At 36.4% G+C, this 20356-nt stretch overlaps 3 protein-coding genes across 3 annotated transcripts; 2 read left to right on the forward strand and 1 right to left on the reverse strand.

The window, feature by feature from the left end:
- The first annotated feature begins 549 nt into the window (after nucleotides 1–549).
- LOC108160541 (josephin-2-like) lies at nucleotides 550–3318 on the forward strand. Its single transcript, XM_033396495.1, is given in 3 exon segments — nucleotides 550–634; nucleotides 2608–2751; nucleotides 2813–3318. Coding segments are annotated over 3 exon segments (729 nt in total). The 3' UTR covers nucleotides 3313–3318.
- Nucleotides 3319–3651: 333 nt separating this feature from the next.
- On the reverse strand, nucleotides 3652–4613 carry LOC117190765. The gene has a single exon (XM_033395828.1). It carries the CDS (start codon nucleotides 4535–4537, stop codon nucleotides 3743–3745), a length of 795 nt encoding a protein of 264 aa, XP_033251719.1. The 5' UTR covers nucleotides 4538–4613; the 3' UTR covers nucleotides 3652–3742.
- A 1583-nt stretch (nucleotides 4614–6196) lies between these two features.
- LOC117190839 (zinc finger protein DPF3-like) lies at nucleotides 6197–8600 on the forward strand. Its single transcript, XM_033395871.1, has 3 exons — nucleotides 6197–6847; nucleotides 7082–7351; nucleotides 7412–8600. The coding sequence occupies exons 1-3, from the start codon at nucleotides 6406–6408 to the stop codon at nucleotides 8212–8214; spliced, it is 1515 nt and encodes a 504-aa protein (XP_033251762.1). The 5' UTR covers nucleotides 6197–6405; the 3' UTR covers nucleotides 8215–8600.
- The last annotated feature ends 11756 nt before the right edge of the window (nucleotides 8601–20356 follow it).

The raw sequence follows: 20356 nt of genomic DNA on the forward strand, positions 1-20356 counted from the left end.
GTATATTTTTTACGGATTCATTTTTTTCAGGTTGTTTCCAGGGGTCAAAGATCATAAAATGTCTGGAGTTTTCAATTTCACCTTAAATATAGATATCACAGAACGTTGCCAGAAAACTCAAGAATATGCATAAAAATATAAATTTTACGCTACAGTTTGAATACAACTCAAAATTTTCTTAGCGCTATTGAAGTCAAAATGTTGAGAATTTCCACAGTAACAAGTAAACACAGACAAAAGAACGTAGTGCATGACAATATCAACTCGTTAATTCGACTCGATGACTCCATATAGGCTCTTCACACTGACGACCATCCACCATCCACCATCCATTTCGGGGATGGTCCGTAAGGTTTTGCCGTTCTGAAAATTTCCCAGTTAGTCCACCATCCATTTTGGATGTTCCTAAACCGCACGTTTCTATGCGATAGTTAGCCGATGGTTTTCAAATGCAACTCTGAATAATTGTCACTCACAACGAAAAAATGGTATTCACTGCGAAAACGTAAGCAATGATTGTGACAAAATAAACAAAAAACAACAACAATCATGCCCAATGGCTCGGATGCATTCAAGGCTGGCGATGAGATTGAATGCGGCATGGCCGAGTCTGCCAGGCTGAAGTTGCAAGTGTGTGGCGAATAAATGGCAGACGACTGCCAACATAGAACAAATATTTGTATGCTCTGTAATTGCTTTGTTATGCATAATTTATTCTTTAATAATGAGTTTTTTTCGAACATTATCGAGTCGAATCTGGACGGATCATGTAGCTCCAGCACCTTTTCTGCCAACAAAGGCCCCCGCCAAAGCGAACCAAAAAAGTCGACACTTCATGGATGGCAGAGATCGCCAGAGAGCAATTCGAAGAGCAGAAGGACCTTCACAGGAAGAAGGAAGAGCATGATATGAGGCAGGAAAAGATAGCCTCATCCACACGCAAAAAAAATTCCAGAATGATTTATTGGAAGTGCTGAGAAATATAAATAAATAAGTTTATAATTTGCATTATGGTCTAAATAATATTTTGCGATTGCAGATCGTATCTGTTCTGCTGACTGATTACAATCACCAGAGCTGTTGCTGCTATCGGGCTGTTCGCAAATATTTTGCTGTTGAAACACGGCCGAAATAATTGCTATATCTTCATCATCCATTATAAGAACCAAGATTTAAAAAACTTTCGCGCAAATTTAATGAACTTGTTATTGGAATCAGCTGTTTTTGACGGATGGTGGATGGTGGATAGTGGCAGTGTGAATCGGAGTTTCACATCTGTCAAAAAATCCCACTATTCCCCCGGGATGGGCTCAGTGTGCAGAGCCTAATAGAGTCTGGGATCCATGCTTCTGCGCGGTTCCAATATCTTATCAGATGCCGTCTAAACAGAAGGTGTAAATTAGTTTTGTACAGTATCTAGTCTTTCGGAACCTGAAACAATATAACTACATCAGTCAATATAAGGTAAATAATTTGAAAGACAAAATACTTACATACGTAGGCTGGCTTGTGTTTAAACAATTTTTTGCATGGTGTGATATGCATATGAAAGCCCGTATACCGAATTTTGAAACTATTGATACTGATCAGGAATATAAAAATATAATACTAATATTTAAGATTTTTTTTTTAGATATATCTATTTATATCTTTTGTGAATATTGGTAACAAAAGACATAAATTACATATATTGTATATATTACATAAATAATAAGCTCAGAAATATACTGTTTGAATAGGAAAAGTAGAGCCTTTGCAGATATACGTATATGTACAGATAATACATATAATACATATTTCAAATAATCTAAAAACTTAAAAATTAAACTTGAGCTTTCATAACAGTCTTTTACATTTAATAAGACTAAACTAAAAAATATTTAACATAAAAGAAATAGCTTTCATAGCAGTCTTTTCCTTTCATTGTAGATCAAACTAAAATTTAAAACAAGTACTTTTTGTCTATGCTTTGCAAAAATTAATTAAATTAATTCTATTACTTTTTTGAGATAATAATTAGCAGCCGCTGACCTGTTCAGAGGGAACGGATGAACGGCAAAAATTGCATTGCAATTTTGTATAGATTAGGATCGAGCTGCACTGCAAATATACCGGAAATACGCAATGATATGAATTTAAACTACCGTTGTTTTCCAAAACATCGATGCATCGCTCAACATCGGTAGCAGCAAAAACATCGGAAAACATCGGCATCGGGAACGGGGTGACCGCTTGTGGTATTTTTAATACTTTTCGGTATTTTTTGAGGTCAAAATCACTAACCATACAGTATATATAGTGTTAAAATTGAACCGACGGTATATTCACGGTATATCGGTATATAATGGTATATTTAGCCAGTTTCATCAATCTATTAAATTTCATTTTTAACGTTATATAGAAATCCAATAAAAGCTATTAATTATATCAAGTCAATCAAGTAGAAAATTGATTCATCCATCGTATAAAATTATGATGGCATTGCTAAATGTTCTATATAGCTAGTAATATTCGACGGAATATCAAATAGAACTTGAATTCGTCAGTATATTTACGGTATATTATGAAAATTAGGCGGTATGTTTCGGTATATTTCTGAGGGTCGGACGGTATATTTTATCGATAAATCCGCGGTCACACTGATCGGAACATCATTAATTAAGACAACCATGCAAACAACTTTGAAGATTTATCATGAGAAGTAAACAAGGCAGTTATGTGCGCTCCACGCTCTTAACAATCTATTTCAAGGTATGAAATTTACTGTATTACGCTTTTAAAGGCATTCTGATACATGCAATTTGATTGCCAGAAAATATTTACCAAAAGGCAGAACTGGATAATATCTGCAGTAACTTAAGTCCGAACGCGTGGATAAATCCTCATCGATCTCTTCTGGGACTCGGAAATTATGATATCAATGTTATTATGACTGCCTTAGAGATAAGACATTGCGAAGCCTTTTGGTTTGATAAACGAAAAGACCCGTCTTGCATTGACTTGGATAAAATTGTGGGTTTCATACTTAATATTCCATTAGATTACAAAATCGGCGCAATAACATTACCATTACGAAAGAGACACTGGATAGCTGTACGTCGCATAGGTCAGCACTACTATAATCTGGATTCCAAACTACGACAGCCTGAATTGTTGGGCACTGAATCCGACGTGCTCCATTTTTTGCGGGAACAGCTTAAGGAAAAGGAACAGCAGCGTGAACTTTTTCTTGTAAGTTATCGCAGCGACTGTAATGAATCACCACAGCGATGGATAGAAGAATCGCACGACATAAATAAAACAACAGATTGAACATGATCTTTAACATCTAAGTTTTCTAGTCGACGAAGTGAACTTGGGCAGCCCCACATAATGCGTCGTGTTTAAATTGTAAAAAGATTAAGTTGTTGTTAGGCATGGACAGGAAACAATAGTACTTTAGTATAAATTAATTTTATAAGAAATATATCTGTTAGTTTTTTCAAAGCTGCATCATAGTACTTGAGATTAAAATAAAACTTTAAGTTTGAAATGTTTGTATAATTTATATCAAGTGTTGTTCTTAAAATATTTGTAGTAAAATTCGAAAAAATAAGCATTAATGGACGGATATTTTTCAATAATGTGTGATTACATCTAGCGACAATATAATTGCTGGAATTAATCGAGCTAATATTATTAATCGAGACACGGTACTAAAAATGTATTGATATGTTTAGATTAGTTGAGTCCTCTTTAACAGTTATATATCTGTTTGGATTCCTCCCTGTGGCTGGGTGTTTGGTGTACGTCCAGGCTGAGGACGACGTGGGCGGCTTGGCTCTGGTGCAAAGTAAGATTGAGACGGTGATGGAGCAGTGGGGGTCGTCGCGACGTTTGCCTGGTGCTGATAGTAGTCATCTCCATATTCGCTAACTTCTCGGTTACTTATTTCATTGAGGCGCTTGTAGCGCTCGCGTCGAGCTTCAATCATGTAAAGTATTCCTCCAGGTAGCAACAACACAGCGCCAACCACGCCCAACGCGAAAGACCAGCCCATGTCATTGTTTTGCCATCCAGGCATCCAGTCACGAGAGTCTCCCTTGGCACCGAAAATGACCACGGCAATAAATCCGAAAATTGAGCCCAACACTTGGCAAGTTCCAATGGTCAGTAGCAGCACAACATATCTATCATCGTCGCGAGAAGTCCGTAAAAAGGCCAGTGTAAGGGGAAGGCCAATAAGGCACATGACGAAGCACAGCGTTGCAAATAGCTGCACCGCTATATAGAATCCCGGTAGTAGAATATCATGAATGATGTAGTATTCCTCTTCAAAGACCCACATGCATCCATTGAAAGGGTTGTCGTAGAAACGGTGAATATCCTGAAAATCGTTGAAGCACACTTCCCATAGCCCTAGATTGGTAAAGCGTGGCTTTTCTAAACGACCATCTGTAACCAACCAATAGGGGGTTGAAAACGCAATAATAAAAAGCAGAAATGAAATCGCGGAAATGCAAAGAGCCACTTGCGTACTACGGTTTGACGCCCCCATTTCGGAACGCGGGATTTGTTTGACTATACAAACGAAAAACACCCAACCCAAGAAACCTTTGCGTCATAAAAACAACACACGCCCTTTAGTGTAACCGTTCCAAAAATAAAAAAATACCGCTTATCAAATCTTAAAATACTAATTAAATTACAATTAAAAAAAATATTTTTAATGATTTTCCTTAACAGTATTTTTTATACATACTTTCTAAAATTAATTTTTATTTAATTTTCTCCCTTAGAATTCATTAAGATCAATTTTTGAACACAATATTAATCAAGTGCTGATAGTAGTCATCACCGTATTCGCTAACTTCTCGGTTACTTATTTCGTTGAGGCGAAACCAACGGTATGTTTCCATTTCTTGATACCAGACGTCCAGGGAATTTTCGTTGTATAAACTGAATTGTGTGCTTTATAGTGGTGTATTGCGCATCTTCTTGTTGAAGCTTCATATGCCTATTGACTTAACACAACTGAACGATTATTTTCAATGCACAGCGCATTGTTTCGGTGTAAAGCGCATGAAGCAGACTCTGTTCTCGGACACAACACTACCATCGGAGGATTCGCTGTGTCCCATCTGCTGGGCCAAGCACGGCAGTATTCACGCCCTGCAGGCATTAGTTGTGCGACTTCATCGACTGCATCATGCAGCAGATGCTGAACTCCGAGGTGTGTTTCTATTGCAAGACCCCCATTCAGACGATTGAAACTTTGATGGCACACTCATATATTTCAACAACGAGGGCTTTCATTCGCCCCTAAACGAGACAGCTTAAGACCCAGGCCCCAAACCCCACCGATGTCAAACCAAAGACACTCCTTTTGAAAACACCAACTAAGTCTAGTCACTGTTATAGGACAACCTTTGGCGATTAAACTGATTAAACTAGATAGTTATACTATTTGTATATATGTATAGTCCCTAAATATATTCGTTCAGTAAACTATTATTTGGCTTGTATGCCGTCGAAAAATTAGTTAAGTGATATACCAAAGAAGCAATGTAAGAAGAAAATAAATAAACTAAGTAGCAAAAAATATTACATTATAATCTCCGTTTTCCGGATTCCCTAGGCCATATAAAATACGTATATCTATACGTATTTCCAACTGGCAGATCTGCATTTTTAACAGAGAATATCCTTGGTCAAAGACTATTTAAAAATAATATTTAATGTCTATGCATATAAATAGAAAATATTTAATGACCTCACAATTTGAAAACGAAATCTATACAAAAAAAAATCTAACAAATTTATAAATGTTTAATGTGCAAGAGTAATCTATGCATTTCAAAATAAAATGTTCTTAATGTAAAAAATTAAATTTTACTTAATTGGCGTCTCCAAAGGGATCTACTCATGTCAATCGTATCACAAATGTCAAAGTTATTCGAAAAGTTTACATAGCGCAGTAAAAGATGGTGCACCGTGTTTAATGTCAATATCATATTAAATTTAATTTGCATTCATTTACTCTCATAAACTGATGACTGACTCTCATAAACCGATTTTTAAGCATATTACGGGCCTCCCCCTTTTATTGTTGTTACTTGAAGTCGCGGTATTTATTTCGTTTAAATACCAAATTCGTAAGAAATCCGAATACCAAAAACGTATTGTTGCCACTTCGGGAAAATATTAATTTGTGTGTGTTCGTTCTGCGTCCCGTCCCTTTGTCTTGTACTTTAAAAAGTTGTTTGTACATACGAATACAATTGGGAAAAATGCGTGGTTTTTGCATTTAAATCAAACCAATTTTTTAATGATTGCCGAAAGTTTGAGATAAATTATTTCATTTAATTCGCGATACTTAGTTTCTTTCTGGTCGAAGGCTCGCACGCCGACATCAACCGCATCAATATGGCTTCCGCTTCGGAAATTGAAAAAACATTGGTCGTAAACATTGGAAACTTTGAGAGAATCCAAAACTTTCTGAACGACAAGGAAAGGTATAAGGAGATACTAGAAAATAGCGAGAACTTCAACACGCGACTTTGTATCGAAAGACGTCTTCGAATGCCATTTCTTGACCCCCAGACCGGTGTTGCGCAGACACACTGTGCCCTCTTCATGAAAAAGAAACAGCGTATGCCAGGATTCCGCCATGGACAGATTTATACGTACCCGTCAACTCGTTGGCGTAAGCCGAAGCGACAGTATTTACTAAACCCAAATCATAGCTACCGTGCCTATCAGTACCGCGAGCATCTTTCCCACTCCCACCACCAACAGCATCAACAACATCACCATGTACCAACATGTACAGTCAGTGTACGTGACCATCATCAGACTGAAAGTGCTGGTAAGGGACTATCTAAAGTCGTTTCAAAAATCAATAAAAATTTAGTTGTTCACATTGTAAATATCATTAGGAAAGTCACTTTAGTTTGGTGAAATTTGTAAAATATACAAATCCAAATGCTATGTATTTGAGCATTTGGCGGTTTCACAGGTTAAAGTGAATCAATAAATAATGCACTTTGTGTGGGCATGATTTAAAACTACGCTCGATTATTATATTTATTTTTTCTTTCAGCTTTTGCTGCTACGGACGGCAATTCTATGGGGGCTTCGGGAGATAATGATAGTAAAGATTCACATGCAAATGCCGAAAAGGAGTGGTTCCACGACGAGATAGACTCTTCCCACTATCATCATGGCGGCGACGACTATGAAGATGACTTTGATTCTGATACCGATTTCGATGAGTCTTACAGTAATAGGGGAAAACGCAAGCGGAGCTCACGGCCACGGCGGTCCAATGCAAATGTAGAAGGTACACCTAAGCGTGGTCGCAAAGGCGGTGGTAAGTAACTAATTTCATGAGCTTGGACTTTACGATCTCTGAATGTGATTATTGTTGCAGGCAGTCGTCGCAAAAACACTGCTGATGGGGAAACCGATCGGAGACGTCGAGGCGGTGGAAATAGCGGAAACACATCTGCAGCTGCAGCGGCCGCTGCAGCAGCAGTTGCACACGCAGCTAACACGGCAGCTGCTGCCGCCACAGGACTCTATACATCGCATTCAAACTCAGCATCGCCCATTCCCATTAACGATGAAACCTCCCAATCGGCTCTGGTAATGCCGACCAACATTGCTTCATCTTACGACAAGACTTTAAGTGATGCAGGAGCTTCCAATGACTCGATTCCTTTGGCAACCATGGCTGGAATCGCAGGGATGGGCATAGCCGCAACATCCAACGTCTCTGCTGGACCTCCTATTTATGCTGCGGTTAACCCAACAGTACCAGCGCCAGTGGTGGCGTCTGTCGCTAGTCCTAAAAAACTCAAACAACGTATTGAACGAGAAGTGGCGCAACCATCTCCCTACTGTGACTTTTGCTTGGGCGATCAGCGCGAAAACAAAAAAACTAATATGCCGGAGGAGCTTGTTTCCTGTTCCGACTGTGGTCGTTCTGGTCATCCATCGTGCCTACAGTTCACAGCAAATATGATAATATCAGTTAAACGGTATCGCTGGCAATGCATAGAATGCAAGTACTGCTCTATTTGTGGGACATCTGATAATGACGATCAGCTTTTATTCTGCGACGATTGTGATCGCGGATATCACATGTATTGCCTATCACCACCTCTTGTTACTCCACCAGAAGGATCTTGGAGCTGCAAGCTTTGCATGGAAGAATTTCACAAGAACAAATAAACGATAATTACAGATTCCAATCATGAATGGAATAATGCAAATGCTCATAGTTTCCGAAAAATGCAAAACTGCGAGTCCTCATTCATTTAGTCGCGTCATAAATATCTAAGCAGGGATTTTAATTTAATTATTACGTTAGGTATTTGTTTTACTTACGTGTATCAATTTTTATTTGTACAACTAACTATTCCTAAGTGAAGTCCTCAAGTATTTTTCTAAGTATTCTGCGCAGCTTTGAAAATTTGTTTGTAAGTATCTTGTGTCCATTCATTGTCTCTAGTTTCTTTTTATTCAAAATGTATGCATATTTACAAGAAATAGTATAGAGTTCCATATTTTACATAATCAATAAATTATGCAATTCTTCAGGCACATAAATTAAATAACTGCGGTAGCGGATTGTGTTTTTAAAAAGTTTTTATTTTACTTCTAACTTCACTGATATAGATTTAAGTAGAGGGTCACAAAGGATTCCGGGCAAAGGGTTTGCGCGATCTTAATTTTTAGCTCGACTTTGCGGTGTCGCTTCTGGATCAAGACTGACTTGAACTTTCTGATCTTTGCATCGTTGATCCCTTTCGGGAATAGTTTTTCTATAAACATTTCAATTGATTTCGCCATCCCGAGTATTGGATTTCGTCATCCAAAGAGAGAACTGTAAAATGCCTAAAGTGCAGGATCTGCAGAAAGCCGGGAGTGAGATTGTTTATGAGAAGCCGGGTGTGGGCAAACATTGGTTTTCCATTTAGGCGAGTGTCAAAGATTAGGATTGCGGCGGGAGCCCTTGAGATTGTACATCTTAGAAATCAATTAGGCGGAGGCCCAAGATTGAAATTGTTTTCGTTTTGGAAAGCCAAAGATTGTTTACAACTCGTATAAGAGCTCAATAGAATTGGGTACGTTAACTCCCCCCATTCTTAAATGTTTCGTCCCGATACATTTTGAAGTTCTGATAGAGCTCTAATTTCTTCTGACAGTATTTGAATGTTGCTTTCCACTATTTCTTCTGACGGTATTCTTATTGATTTAATAAGTACAAATTTGGTTAATTTATAGCCGAAGTAAAATAACATTATCAATATCAAAATGATTAAGAATAATGTTGTTAATGGTAAGGACGTATTACCTAATGTTATAAGGGGATTTAAAATATTAACATTATCAAAAGAAAATTGCTTATCATTCGATTGTATATAATCAACTAATTCAAAATCGCTATATCTATGATGCGATATATATCTTAGAATTTTACCCTTAACATTTATGTGGGTTATATTATTTATTACAATTGTGTTGTTGAATATAAGGAGAAAGTAGTATTGTCTACGATATTTTTGCCTGAAACTAATATGGCACCATCCTGAATGATGTCTATTTCTTTGTTTTTTTCCCTTTTTTTAGTGCAGTTGGCTTTAAAGCCATTAAGTAAATTGGTGAAACAGGTCTTCTTTAAATTTATTTGTGCGTAATTGTTAAAATTATTCATTAAATAGTATTTCTCCTTACATTCACAAACTTTTTCACTTATAACTAACATTCCATCATTTTGTGAGATGGCTCTTGCATGGTAAAACTTGCAAATATCTTTAATTTGAGGATATTTTATGTAAATGATTATTAAATCAGCATTTCGAATTATTTTAACCGTTGCAATGTCCAGCAGATCAGACAGTTCAACAGGATGTTTTTCATGCTTATAAATGTCCTCTATTTCGTTTTTATTTAAAATTTTTGTATTGAAAATGTTTACTTTTAAGAGGGTTATGGTATCAACTAAATTTAGTAGGTCAAAAGTTATTAATTTTAAACGATGCTTTCTCAGTATCGTTTCTTCATTGAAGATGACATTTTTTAATGAATTTGATAGCAATTCAATTTCTTTGAAAAATTTGGAATTTATTACAAATTGTTTATTATTATTTTCAGTTAATTCATTTACTTTATTTTGTATTTTCAAAAAATCGTCATGAAAATATTTAATATTTGATGTTATCTTTATGTATAATTCTGTTTCTATTGTTGATTATAATTTTATTCGGTCGATTTTCCTTAACTACCTGCTTTGTGTATCGGGATTGAAGTTTATTTCTTTCCCCGAATTTCTTGTCATAAACTACTTCTCCTATTTTATAATCTTTTTCTCTTCTATCTTTGTTATGTAGCTTAAGCATTTTGGTCTGAGCTTCCTTAAGTAATATTGGATTTCTATTTTGTTATACAATATGTCATATGGCATTTGATTGGTCGTTGAATGTATCGTCAGGTTATATTTCAGTGCCGCCCTTATTATTATTTCTGAATAATCTGTTAGATTTAGTTCATCCTTGATGCACCGCGCTATTTCTGTTAGTGTGGAATGTACCCTTTCTACCTGACCATTTGAGGTGCTGTGTCTGGGATCAGCATAACAAATAGTTAAGTTACTTCTTTGTATGAATGATCTAAATTGTGCTGAAGTAAAGCTTGGTTCGTTGTCAGTCATTAAAGATGTTGCTAACGGAAAGTGTTTCAAAATTTCCATTACCTTATTTTCAATGTTTAATTTACTTTGAATTTCCTTGACCACCAAGTATTTGGAATAAGAATCTATACAAGTTATGAATGTTAGGTTTTGGGCATAGTATATGTCTAAGTGTAATTGATCTCCTTCTTTGCTGGAATGGGAGCTTCCCCAATTGGAATTTTTACAGGGTGTCTGTGATATTTGTTTTTGTTACAGATCTCACAATTTTTTATATATTCTTTTAATTTTTTGTGCAGGTTTGGCCAATAATACAGCTTAGTTATTTGTTTGTAATTTTCGTCTAGTCCTCTATGGGCTCTGCAATGTGTTTCTTTATCTTCTGAATTTACTACATCTTGGAGGAACTTTCTCGTGAAGAGAAATTTATTTATGAAGTTTTCCTTTAGCTTATTTTGGATAAGGTATAAATCTTCTAAAGTGCAGTGTATTCCTGTGGTTAAGTGAGGCTGAATAAATTCTTTTAAAATGATTAGCAGATTGTCTACCGTATCAAATTCAATAATATGTCGGGTATTTTCATAAACTCTTACTAACTCATGAACTGTGAATCTCCCTTGCGCTAATAGTAGCTGCTGTTTAAATTGGTTTAGAGGCTTGCTAGTCTCTTGAATGACGTTTTCAAAACTACTCTCTGCTGAATGCTGAGTATTTATGTCTGATTCTGATTCTGTCTGGTCGACATCACTATCTGTCATATGATTTATTTTAATCCGAGATAAAGCGTCCGCTACTACGTTAGTTGAGCCTTTCTTATAAATGATTTTTGGTGTGAAACTTTCTATGAAGTAATACCAACGTTTCATTTCAACATTTGGATTTTTTTGCGACATTGCAAAGGACAAAGGTTGGTGATCTGTATGTATTTCAATTCCACTCACTCCGTATAAATAATTTCGCAAATTTTTTAATGCCCATACAATAGCTAATAATTCCTATTTATTAGTAGATATAATTGCTCGGTTTTACTTAAAGTTTTAGAAATAAATGTTATGGGATTCCCATCTTGCGACAAAACTTCACCTATTGCTATGTCCGATGCATCTGTGGTTAATGTGAATTTTTTATTGTAATCTGTTTGTACTAATTCAATATGTGCTATTAAACTGTCCTTTAAATTATCAAATGCTCCCATTGCTGGTTCATCCAGCTGTATTAATGTTTTCTTGGATGCCCTTCGTGAAACTTTCCCGTTTACTCCACTCAGATATTTTGTTAATGGTTTGGCAATTGTAGCATAATTTCGGACAAATTTTCTGTAATAGCCTGTTAGTCCTAAGAAGCTACGTAGCTCTCTGATATTTTAAGGAATTGGATAGTTTTGTATTGTGTAGATTTTGTCTGGATCTGTTTTAATGATATTTTGGGAAACAATGTATCCCAGAAATTTGTTTTCCAATTGAAAGAATTTAGACTTTTCTAGGGAAATTTTCATGTTAGCGTTTTGCAATATCTGTATTATATGAATTAGATCTTTATAATGTTGTTCTATAGTTTTTGAAAATATTATTATATCGTCCATATAGACGTGACAAGTTTTCCCAACTTGTTCTCTAAGTATATCGTCCATTGCCCTTTGGAAAATTCTGGGAGCGTTCGTCAATCCCATAGGCATTCTTAGAAATTCATATTTGCCGTTATTTATGGAAAAAGATGTTTTTTCAATATCTGATTCCCTCATTAAAATCTGATAGAAACCTGACTCTAAATCAATGGCCGAGAAATACTTTGCCTTACCTAAATTGGCAAGGATTACTGAAGGATCTGCATAGGGTATCTATCCGGTATGGTGTTTTCATTAAGTTTCTTAAAGTCTATTACTAATCTATGTTTAGGAGTTCCGTCCTCATTTACTCCCTTCTTTGGTACTACTATTACCGGTGAATTATATGGGCTTTTACTAGGTCTGATTATACCTTCATCTAACATTTTACTTATTTCGTTATTAACGAAATCGTTAACCGAATAAGCGTATGGATACTGCTTGCCATATACCGGTCTATCATGTTCAGTGTTAATCTCTCCTTTTATATCCGTTCTGAACGGTAACTGTAAATTTATATTGGCATGGTCTTCTTCGATGATAGATACCATTTTCTCTCTGAGATTTTCTAAATTGTCCTCTTTGTAGGTTATTGTGTTATACAATTTCATTTTTTTCAATTCAGAATTTGCATAATTTTGAATGTCGGATATTTCTACGACGGCGCGTTCAGGATTTTTGCATCCCAAACTTTTAAATTATTCATTGTCGGATAATTCAACGACGGCGTGTTCAGGATTCTTTAATCCCAAACTATTCGAACTTTTAGTGTCGGATAATTCAACGACGGCGTGCTCAGGATATTTTAATCCCAAACTATTGACGGATAATTCTTCGTCGGCGTGCTCAGGATTTTTTGATCCCAAGCTATATAAACTTCCTTCTACCTTTACTGAATCACTTTTCATTTCTTTTTCTTCTTCAAAATATTTTTTTATTATATATTCCTTTAACGGAAGGATGGTTTTTCCTTCTATAAAGGTTAATTTGTTTAAAGAAAGGAGTTCGTCATATATTAGTTTCTCCTCATTGTCTTTATAACTTAAAGGCCCCTATCCTGTATCAATAACAGCTCCGATTTTCTTTAATAGGTTAAATCCTATCTGCCTCCATTCCATCTATTTCATAAAACACTTGCTTTGTGTTAAAAATAGTTATATTATGGAAATATTTAATTATTGAAAACCCATTCACTGTAGCAACTTTCTTATAAATTGATAATTCTTTTTTATTTTCGTAAATTCCCTTTTTTATATAACAGGAAGTTGCTCCCGTATCTATCAAAACTTTTAATTCTCTGTTTATTTTTTTTTATCTACTCTTTTTAAGCAGGGCAGACCTACTTCGGGGGCTGATCTAAAAAATGGTCCTCCTCAATGTTATTTATCCGCATTGCTTTATTAGCCGGTTGTTCCGACATTTCGTTTGGCTTTCGTTTCTGCGCCTGATTTTCGTTAGACTGATTATTCGGTACTACGTTTGCCCTAAAATGCTGAGCTTGGTTATAATTGTTATTATTTCTCCTATAATAACCGTTAGTATTCTCCCGATAATTTCTATTATTATTATTTCCCCTGAATTGATTGCTGTTCTGTCGGTTCTTGATTTGTATCGATTCGTCTACATCCATTGGTTCTGGGGCCTGATTTTGTTGTCTATTACCCAAGAAATAGGGTTGTCTCCATGACATGTTATTCCTCTGAAGATCCCTTTTTTGGTCGAATGGTGAACTATTAGTCCTTGGTTGTCGTTGGTTGAATCTTAATGTATTGTAGTTATTATTCCCTGAATTTCTGGGGCCACTGAATTGGTAGGGGGGGCCCGAATTGGGGCCGAATGTTATTTGATTGCAATTACTGTACCTTTGCCAAGGCATTCGGTAAATCTGGGGGATTCAATGAAAATAGGATTTCTGCTATGCCGCCGTTTAGGCCAGTGACAAAAATGCGTAAGGCATTGTCTCTAATTTTCTTATTTGATTCTTTCGTGATTTCACTGTCCTTTCCGTGAGTCATTATTGTCTTTTTTATTAACAAGGTCATTTTCTTGTTAACCTCGTTATAGAAATCTATTATTGAAAGATTCCCTTGTCGGAGAACGCTTAACTCCTGTTCTATTATGTAAATTGGTCTCTTGTCACTGTAAACAAAGTCAAGTCGTGAAAGTATGGCATCAAAATTTAAAACTGTCCCGGGGTTGGTCAGTGCGTCATGTGCTGGTCCTGTTATTTTGTTTCTCAAAATTGTTAAGGCAATATAATATTGCTTACTTCCTTTCTTATATAACTTCACTGCAGTTTCTGCAGCTTCCCTCCATCCTACGTATTGGTTTAATCCACCATTGAAAATTGGTAGGGATTCTATTACCTTTAATGTGGTGTCATCTTTTATTGTCTCGTCTATTGCTTCTGCCTGATAATCTGATACCTGATCGGATTTAGTTTCTATTTGTTGTTTTAAATTTACAATTTGCTCCTGTACTTGTGAAATTTGAAGTGCTATCAATTGTTTGACCAGATCTGCAGTGAGATCGGTCCTTGTTTGTGAGTTAATCATTTTTAGTTTTTCAAAATCTAAAGTTAGTTGATCCACCTTAAATTTGTCTTATATGTTTGTTTTTATAATCTAATATAACCTAATTGAACTTATATATTTATTAATACAACTTTTGCTCACGGACTATCCGGTAGGGGTCGTCCTTCTTAGTTTGGCTGACAGATCTTCGAATGGGTCTTCCTTCTTGATTTGGCTGACAGGTATTCGAACGGGTCTTCCTTCTTAAATTTCTTTGTTTAACTGGGTCTTCTGGGGTCTTCCTTCTTTGGTTTAGCTGATAGTTTCACTTTCTTTGTGTTTTGGTTTGGTTGGTTTTGTTTAAAAACTTTGGTTTTTTTGGTTTTTTTGTATTTTTAAATTGTCTTGATTAGCTTTTGTATTTATTTGTATTTTGTATTGTATTTGTATTTGTATTGTATATTGTATTTATTTTTGCACACCCTAAGCTCCGGTTTGTTTCCTTTTTATCTCACTTTTTTTATCTTATATCTCACAGTCACTCCGCGTTTTTATATCTGAAGGATTTATTCCATTAATTAATTGTCCTTCGGGTTTCGGCACGACTCAACACTTTTATTATTCGGTGCTTTTTATACAACGTCGCCCCACGTTGGGCGCCAATTAAATAACTGCGGTAGCGGATTGTGTTTTTAAAAAGTTTTTATTTTACTTCTAACTTCACTGATATAGATTTAAGTAGAGGGTCACAAAGGATTCCGGACAAAGGGTTTGCGCGATCTTAATTTTTAGCTCGACTTTGCGGTGTCGCTTCTGGATCAAGACTGACTTGAACTTTCTGATCTTTGCATCGTTGATCCCTTTCGGGAATAGTTTTTCTATAAACATTTCAATTGATTTCGCCATCCCGAGTATTGGATTTCGTCATCCAAAGAGAGAACTGTAAAATGCCTAAAGTGCAGGATCTGCAGAAAGCCGGGAGTGAGATTGTTTATGAGAAGCCGGGTGTGGGCAAACATTGGTTTTCCATTTAGGCGAGTGTCAAAGATTGGGATTGCGGCGGGAGCCCTTGAGATTGTACATCTTAGAAATCAATTAGGCGGAGGCCCAAGATTGAAATTGTTTTCGTTTTGGAAAGCCAAAGATTGTTTACAACTCGTATAAGAGCTCAATAGAATTGGGTACGTTAACTTATACATAAAACATTGTTCCATAGTTCTTAACAGTAACACTACAGTTGAGAATTTCAAAAATTGAATTTCTATGCATATCGAAGAACGGCATGGGTGATTGCACAAACTTTCATACATTAACAATACTTGAATATTTACCGTTCACGTTCAATCGGAAAATATGTATGTATGTATTTTTGTTCGTTGTTGATTTTAAATCACTAAAACTGTGCGTTTCATGAATGTGTTCTTTCCGATCAGTTTGTACAGTTGTTCAATAAGCTAGATTCAATTCGTATGATTTTATTCATGTGAAGAGTCGGTGAACAGTTGCTGACAGAGATGAAAAAAAGGCGAAATAAAATAGAATCCACATTTATTATTAATTAATTAATATTAATAATAAAAAAAATAAATTTTTTTAAATATATACTAGCGGGCCCTGCCACGCTACGCACATTGTGTTAGAACGGATATGAAATGAACAAAACCCTAAACCTTTCAAATGCAATACCTATGGGTATAAAATATTTTTTGATTTGCCGATATTGAGTTTCCCAATATTCCGCTTCCGTTGCCGAATTCCCCTTCAAATCCAGTGGATCCCGCTATTTCTCTGTGTGTTAAGTCTACATCTCTCGCGTACGGATTTCAGTTCTTCCTCGGTCACATTCGTACGCTGTCTTCTCAGTTCTTTTCTGTTACTACCTAAAAGAAGTTTTTATTGCGAGTCATTAACTTTTTCTGACCGAATCTGATCTTAGACTGACTTTATTTTGGTATTCATCGGTTTATTTTTGAACTTGGATGCTTATTCTTACCGATTTACTCATTTTACCCTTTTTCACGTTGTCTGGTTCGTGCTATGTGGGGGCGGAACGAAATTTTGAAATACATATATAGCATGTACATATGTAACAGTGTGATATCAAAGGAGTCTGGATATAAAATTTGGTTGCTCTAGCTCGGACGGTCTGACAGACATAGCCATATCGACTCGGCTATCGATGCTGACCAAGAATATGCATGTTTATTTTATATACCACCACAAAACTAATATATCCCTAAGTTCTCGAGTACCGGGTATAAAAATTGTTCCACGAACTGCCATTTGGCATAATCGTCGTCTTCTTTAAGATTTATTTAAAAACGTTTTGTTTCAGAAATGTTATGTTTGGATGGATTATTATAATGAAAACTAATTTTTAGTCATACATTTAACATTTGGTTCGTATAGATTCATTATGATTTATTGATCCGATCGACTCAAATTCGAAGTAAAAAATATTCAGATGGATTCTGAGCTGAGAATAGTTTTAATAGAAAATATGACGAAATGATTATATTCACTTCTTTTTCCGATCAAGAATATTTTCTTACTCCTTCTGTACATTGAAAACTTCTTTCCAATATTACAATAAATTATTTAGCACCTTCATTGACCAATTGAACCAAAACCCTTCCGTAGTGCGCAAATTTTCCATAACTTGTGGGAAAATGGCAACCCCATACTACCTATGCCTCCAAATAGCATTTTCCGTTTTATTTATATGTATGATGCATAGCTCGTTTTAAACCCATAATGGGTTATGGGTACCGTCGATTAAAATGTTTTTTTCCGTGCTCAATTTCTTATATCCGTTATACGTAACCTCTGTAGATGTTATATGCAGCTTTTGAAGCTCCGCGATCGTATTTTTGTATCATTTTCTTACACCAATTTTCTTTGACCGACGCGAAAAAAGCTATTACGCGCGGATCCCAGGCAATAGCGCAGCCCTTCTGCCGCCCAACCGACCGAGATGCGCTGCAGCATGACGTGCGACGCGATAACCGAACCGATCACGAACATTCAGGAAAGATAGCTATTAGAACTTAGAACTAAACTTAGCAAAAGAACTAAGCATGCATTCAAAATACAAATATAATTACTAATTACAAGAAAGGTGTGTGAGTATTAGTAGTTTAATAAGAGGAAGGGGATCAGTGGTGGATATGGTAGAGGGAATTATAATCCAAGCATAAGATCCTAATCGATTCATGTAAGAAATAATTAAATGGAAGGAACAACGCTATCTAATTTATAATGGATCTAATAGGAATCGTAAAGTTTATGCGGCTTAACAAACCAGGGCTATCTACGTCACCATTGATCAAGTTGTGCACAAAAATAACACTAAGCTTTTTTCTGCTATTATGAAAGATGGAAGGTATATTAATAGAAATCTATTAGGATGAGATGTCAATATCAAACTTGAATCCCCAAACTTCTGGGCGGTCCCGGTGTACTTTGTACTGAGGGCGCCATACACAAGAGCCGTATATAGCCGAGATATAGAGAGTCTTTGTTATATAGGGGTCGTCAAATTCCTTTGACCACCTCTTTATAAACTCAAGCACGACCATTTCAGAAAACTTTAGTCTAATATAACACCACGATCATCAACCAGGGTAATTCTCTCAAGAGAAGCACCGCATATAGGGGCACCGGGTATAGGGGCTAGAACGATGAAATGTGTTTACTAGGCTTGCGCTTATTTGTTTGGGCGAAAAAAAATGTGTCGGAATCAAAAGTCTCAGGGTCTAAAAATTTTCCTTTTGTTATAAAATAATAAAATATAAAGTTTCAGACTGATTTGACAACGTTTAGAAGTGCCGACTTGAGGTCAAAGTTCAAAAATACGCTATTTGGCCAATGGTTCCTATGGCAGCTATACTACATATCGCTCTGATCAGATTGAACTTTTTTTTAGTTAGAGTTAATTTAGTTAGAGTTAGTTTAGAGTTAACACTCAACTTTTCAGACTAATGTGCAACTACAAGTTTAGAGTATTAAACGAGGGGGAACGTTGTGAGTTGCTGCGTAGACCGCAACTCTACATTTATACCCGATACTTAGTCAGTATGGCTCTCCTCCGGCAGACGCCGCTAATATTACACGACACGACAAAGTGAGCATGCGAGAGAGACAGAAAATCAGTCTGAGCGTGACGTCGGGCGCTGCGTAGCCACTGCAAATTGATTTGTTCTTTTTGGCTATAAAAATTATCCGATCTGATCCAGCAATCTGATAGATATGATCATTATCTATGATTCTGCGTTTTTAGTTTTCTCGTATTCTCAATATTGTGGATGCAACAGATTTTCGTCCTTTGTGTGGGCGGAAGGGGCTGGGGCGAAATTTTGAGATATACGTTTTATAGTGCGATCTAACAGAAGTGCGGATACCAAATTTGGTTACTCTAGCGTTAATAGTCTCTGAGATTTGTGGATGCCCCAGATTTTCGTCCCTTGCGGCGGCGGAAGGGGGTGTGGCGAAATTTTGAAACAAACTCGTCAAGGTCCGATATCTCAGGGGATCAAAAATTTGGTTACTCTAGCTTTTATAGTGTCTGAGATCTCGGCGCTAATGTTTTACGCTAAGCAAAGCCGGCTATGCTACGTGTGTGTTAGAGAGAGAGACAGGGCGACAAAAAATGTAATTGTTTTCTTGATGCTGGCTATAGTAAGACTACGATCCAATTCAGATTCTGCAGTCTTAAGCATATGGTCATTCTCTACGATTCTGGGTTTTTCGTTTTCTCGTATCTTTAAAATTGTGGATGCTACAGATTTTCGTCCTTTGTGGGGGCGGAAGTGGGCGGGGCGAAGTTTTGAAGTATTCTTGTAGCAGTGACATATCACAGAAGTCTGGATCCAAAACATCGTTGCTTTTGCTCTTATAGTCTTTGACTAGTGCCCATAGTGACTAATAGGGATGGACAGACGGACAGACAGACAGGGCTCAATCGACTCGGCTATTGATGCTGATCAAGAATATATATACTTTATGGGGTCGGAAACGATTCCTTCAGGACGTTACACACATCCACTTTTACCAAAAATCTTGTATACCCCAATACTCATTTTGAGTATCGGGTATAAATATCGAATTGCCACCCTCGTCTACCCAAAATGAATGGGTGAATGGGAATGAAATTGGGAGTAGTTGACAACTACAGGGCGCTACCTTCCGCCTAGAGAAATTATTATAATAAAGACTCTTATACCTCCCATGCTGACATCACAGCAGTGAAATTTGCGGGCAGCATTTGAGTCATGTGCCGAAGCTACATCAGGTACAAACGTTGCACTCTTTGCCAGATTTAAAGATTCCTGGAAAACTATTGAAAAAAATCAAGTTTAAGTTTGGTGCGACTGATCAGTACTTCTGTCAAGTTGAATTGAGAAAACTCATGCGCGTGCTGATTACGTTAAATCGTTAGAGTTAACTCGAATTTGTTTACGATTGGTTCCGAAAGGTAATTTTTCCGACTCCCTGGACCAATGCACCATCCACGATGGATGTATACGGCGATTTATACCTTTAAAATATATAGTTTTCGAGAGAAGT

This window comes from Drosophila miranda (genome assembly GCF_003369915.1).
Source record: "Drosophila miranda strain MSH22 chromosome Y unlocalized genomic scaffold, D.miranda_PacBio2.1 Contig_Y1_pilon, whole genome shotgun sequence".
Lineage (NCBI taxonomy): Eukaryota > Metazoa > Arthropoda > Insecta > Diptera > Drosophilidae > Drosophila > Drosophila miranda.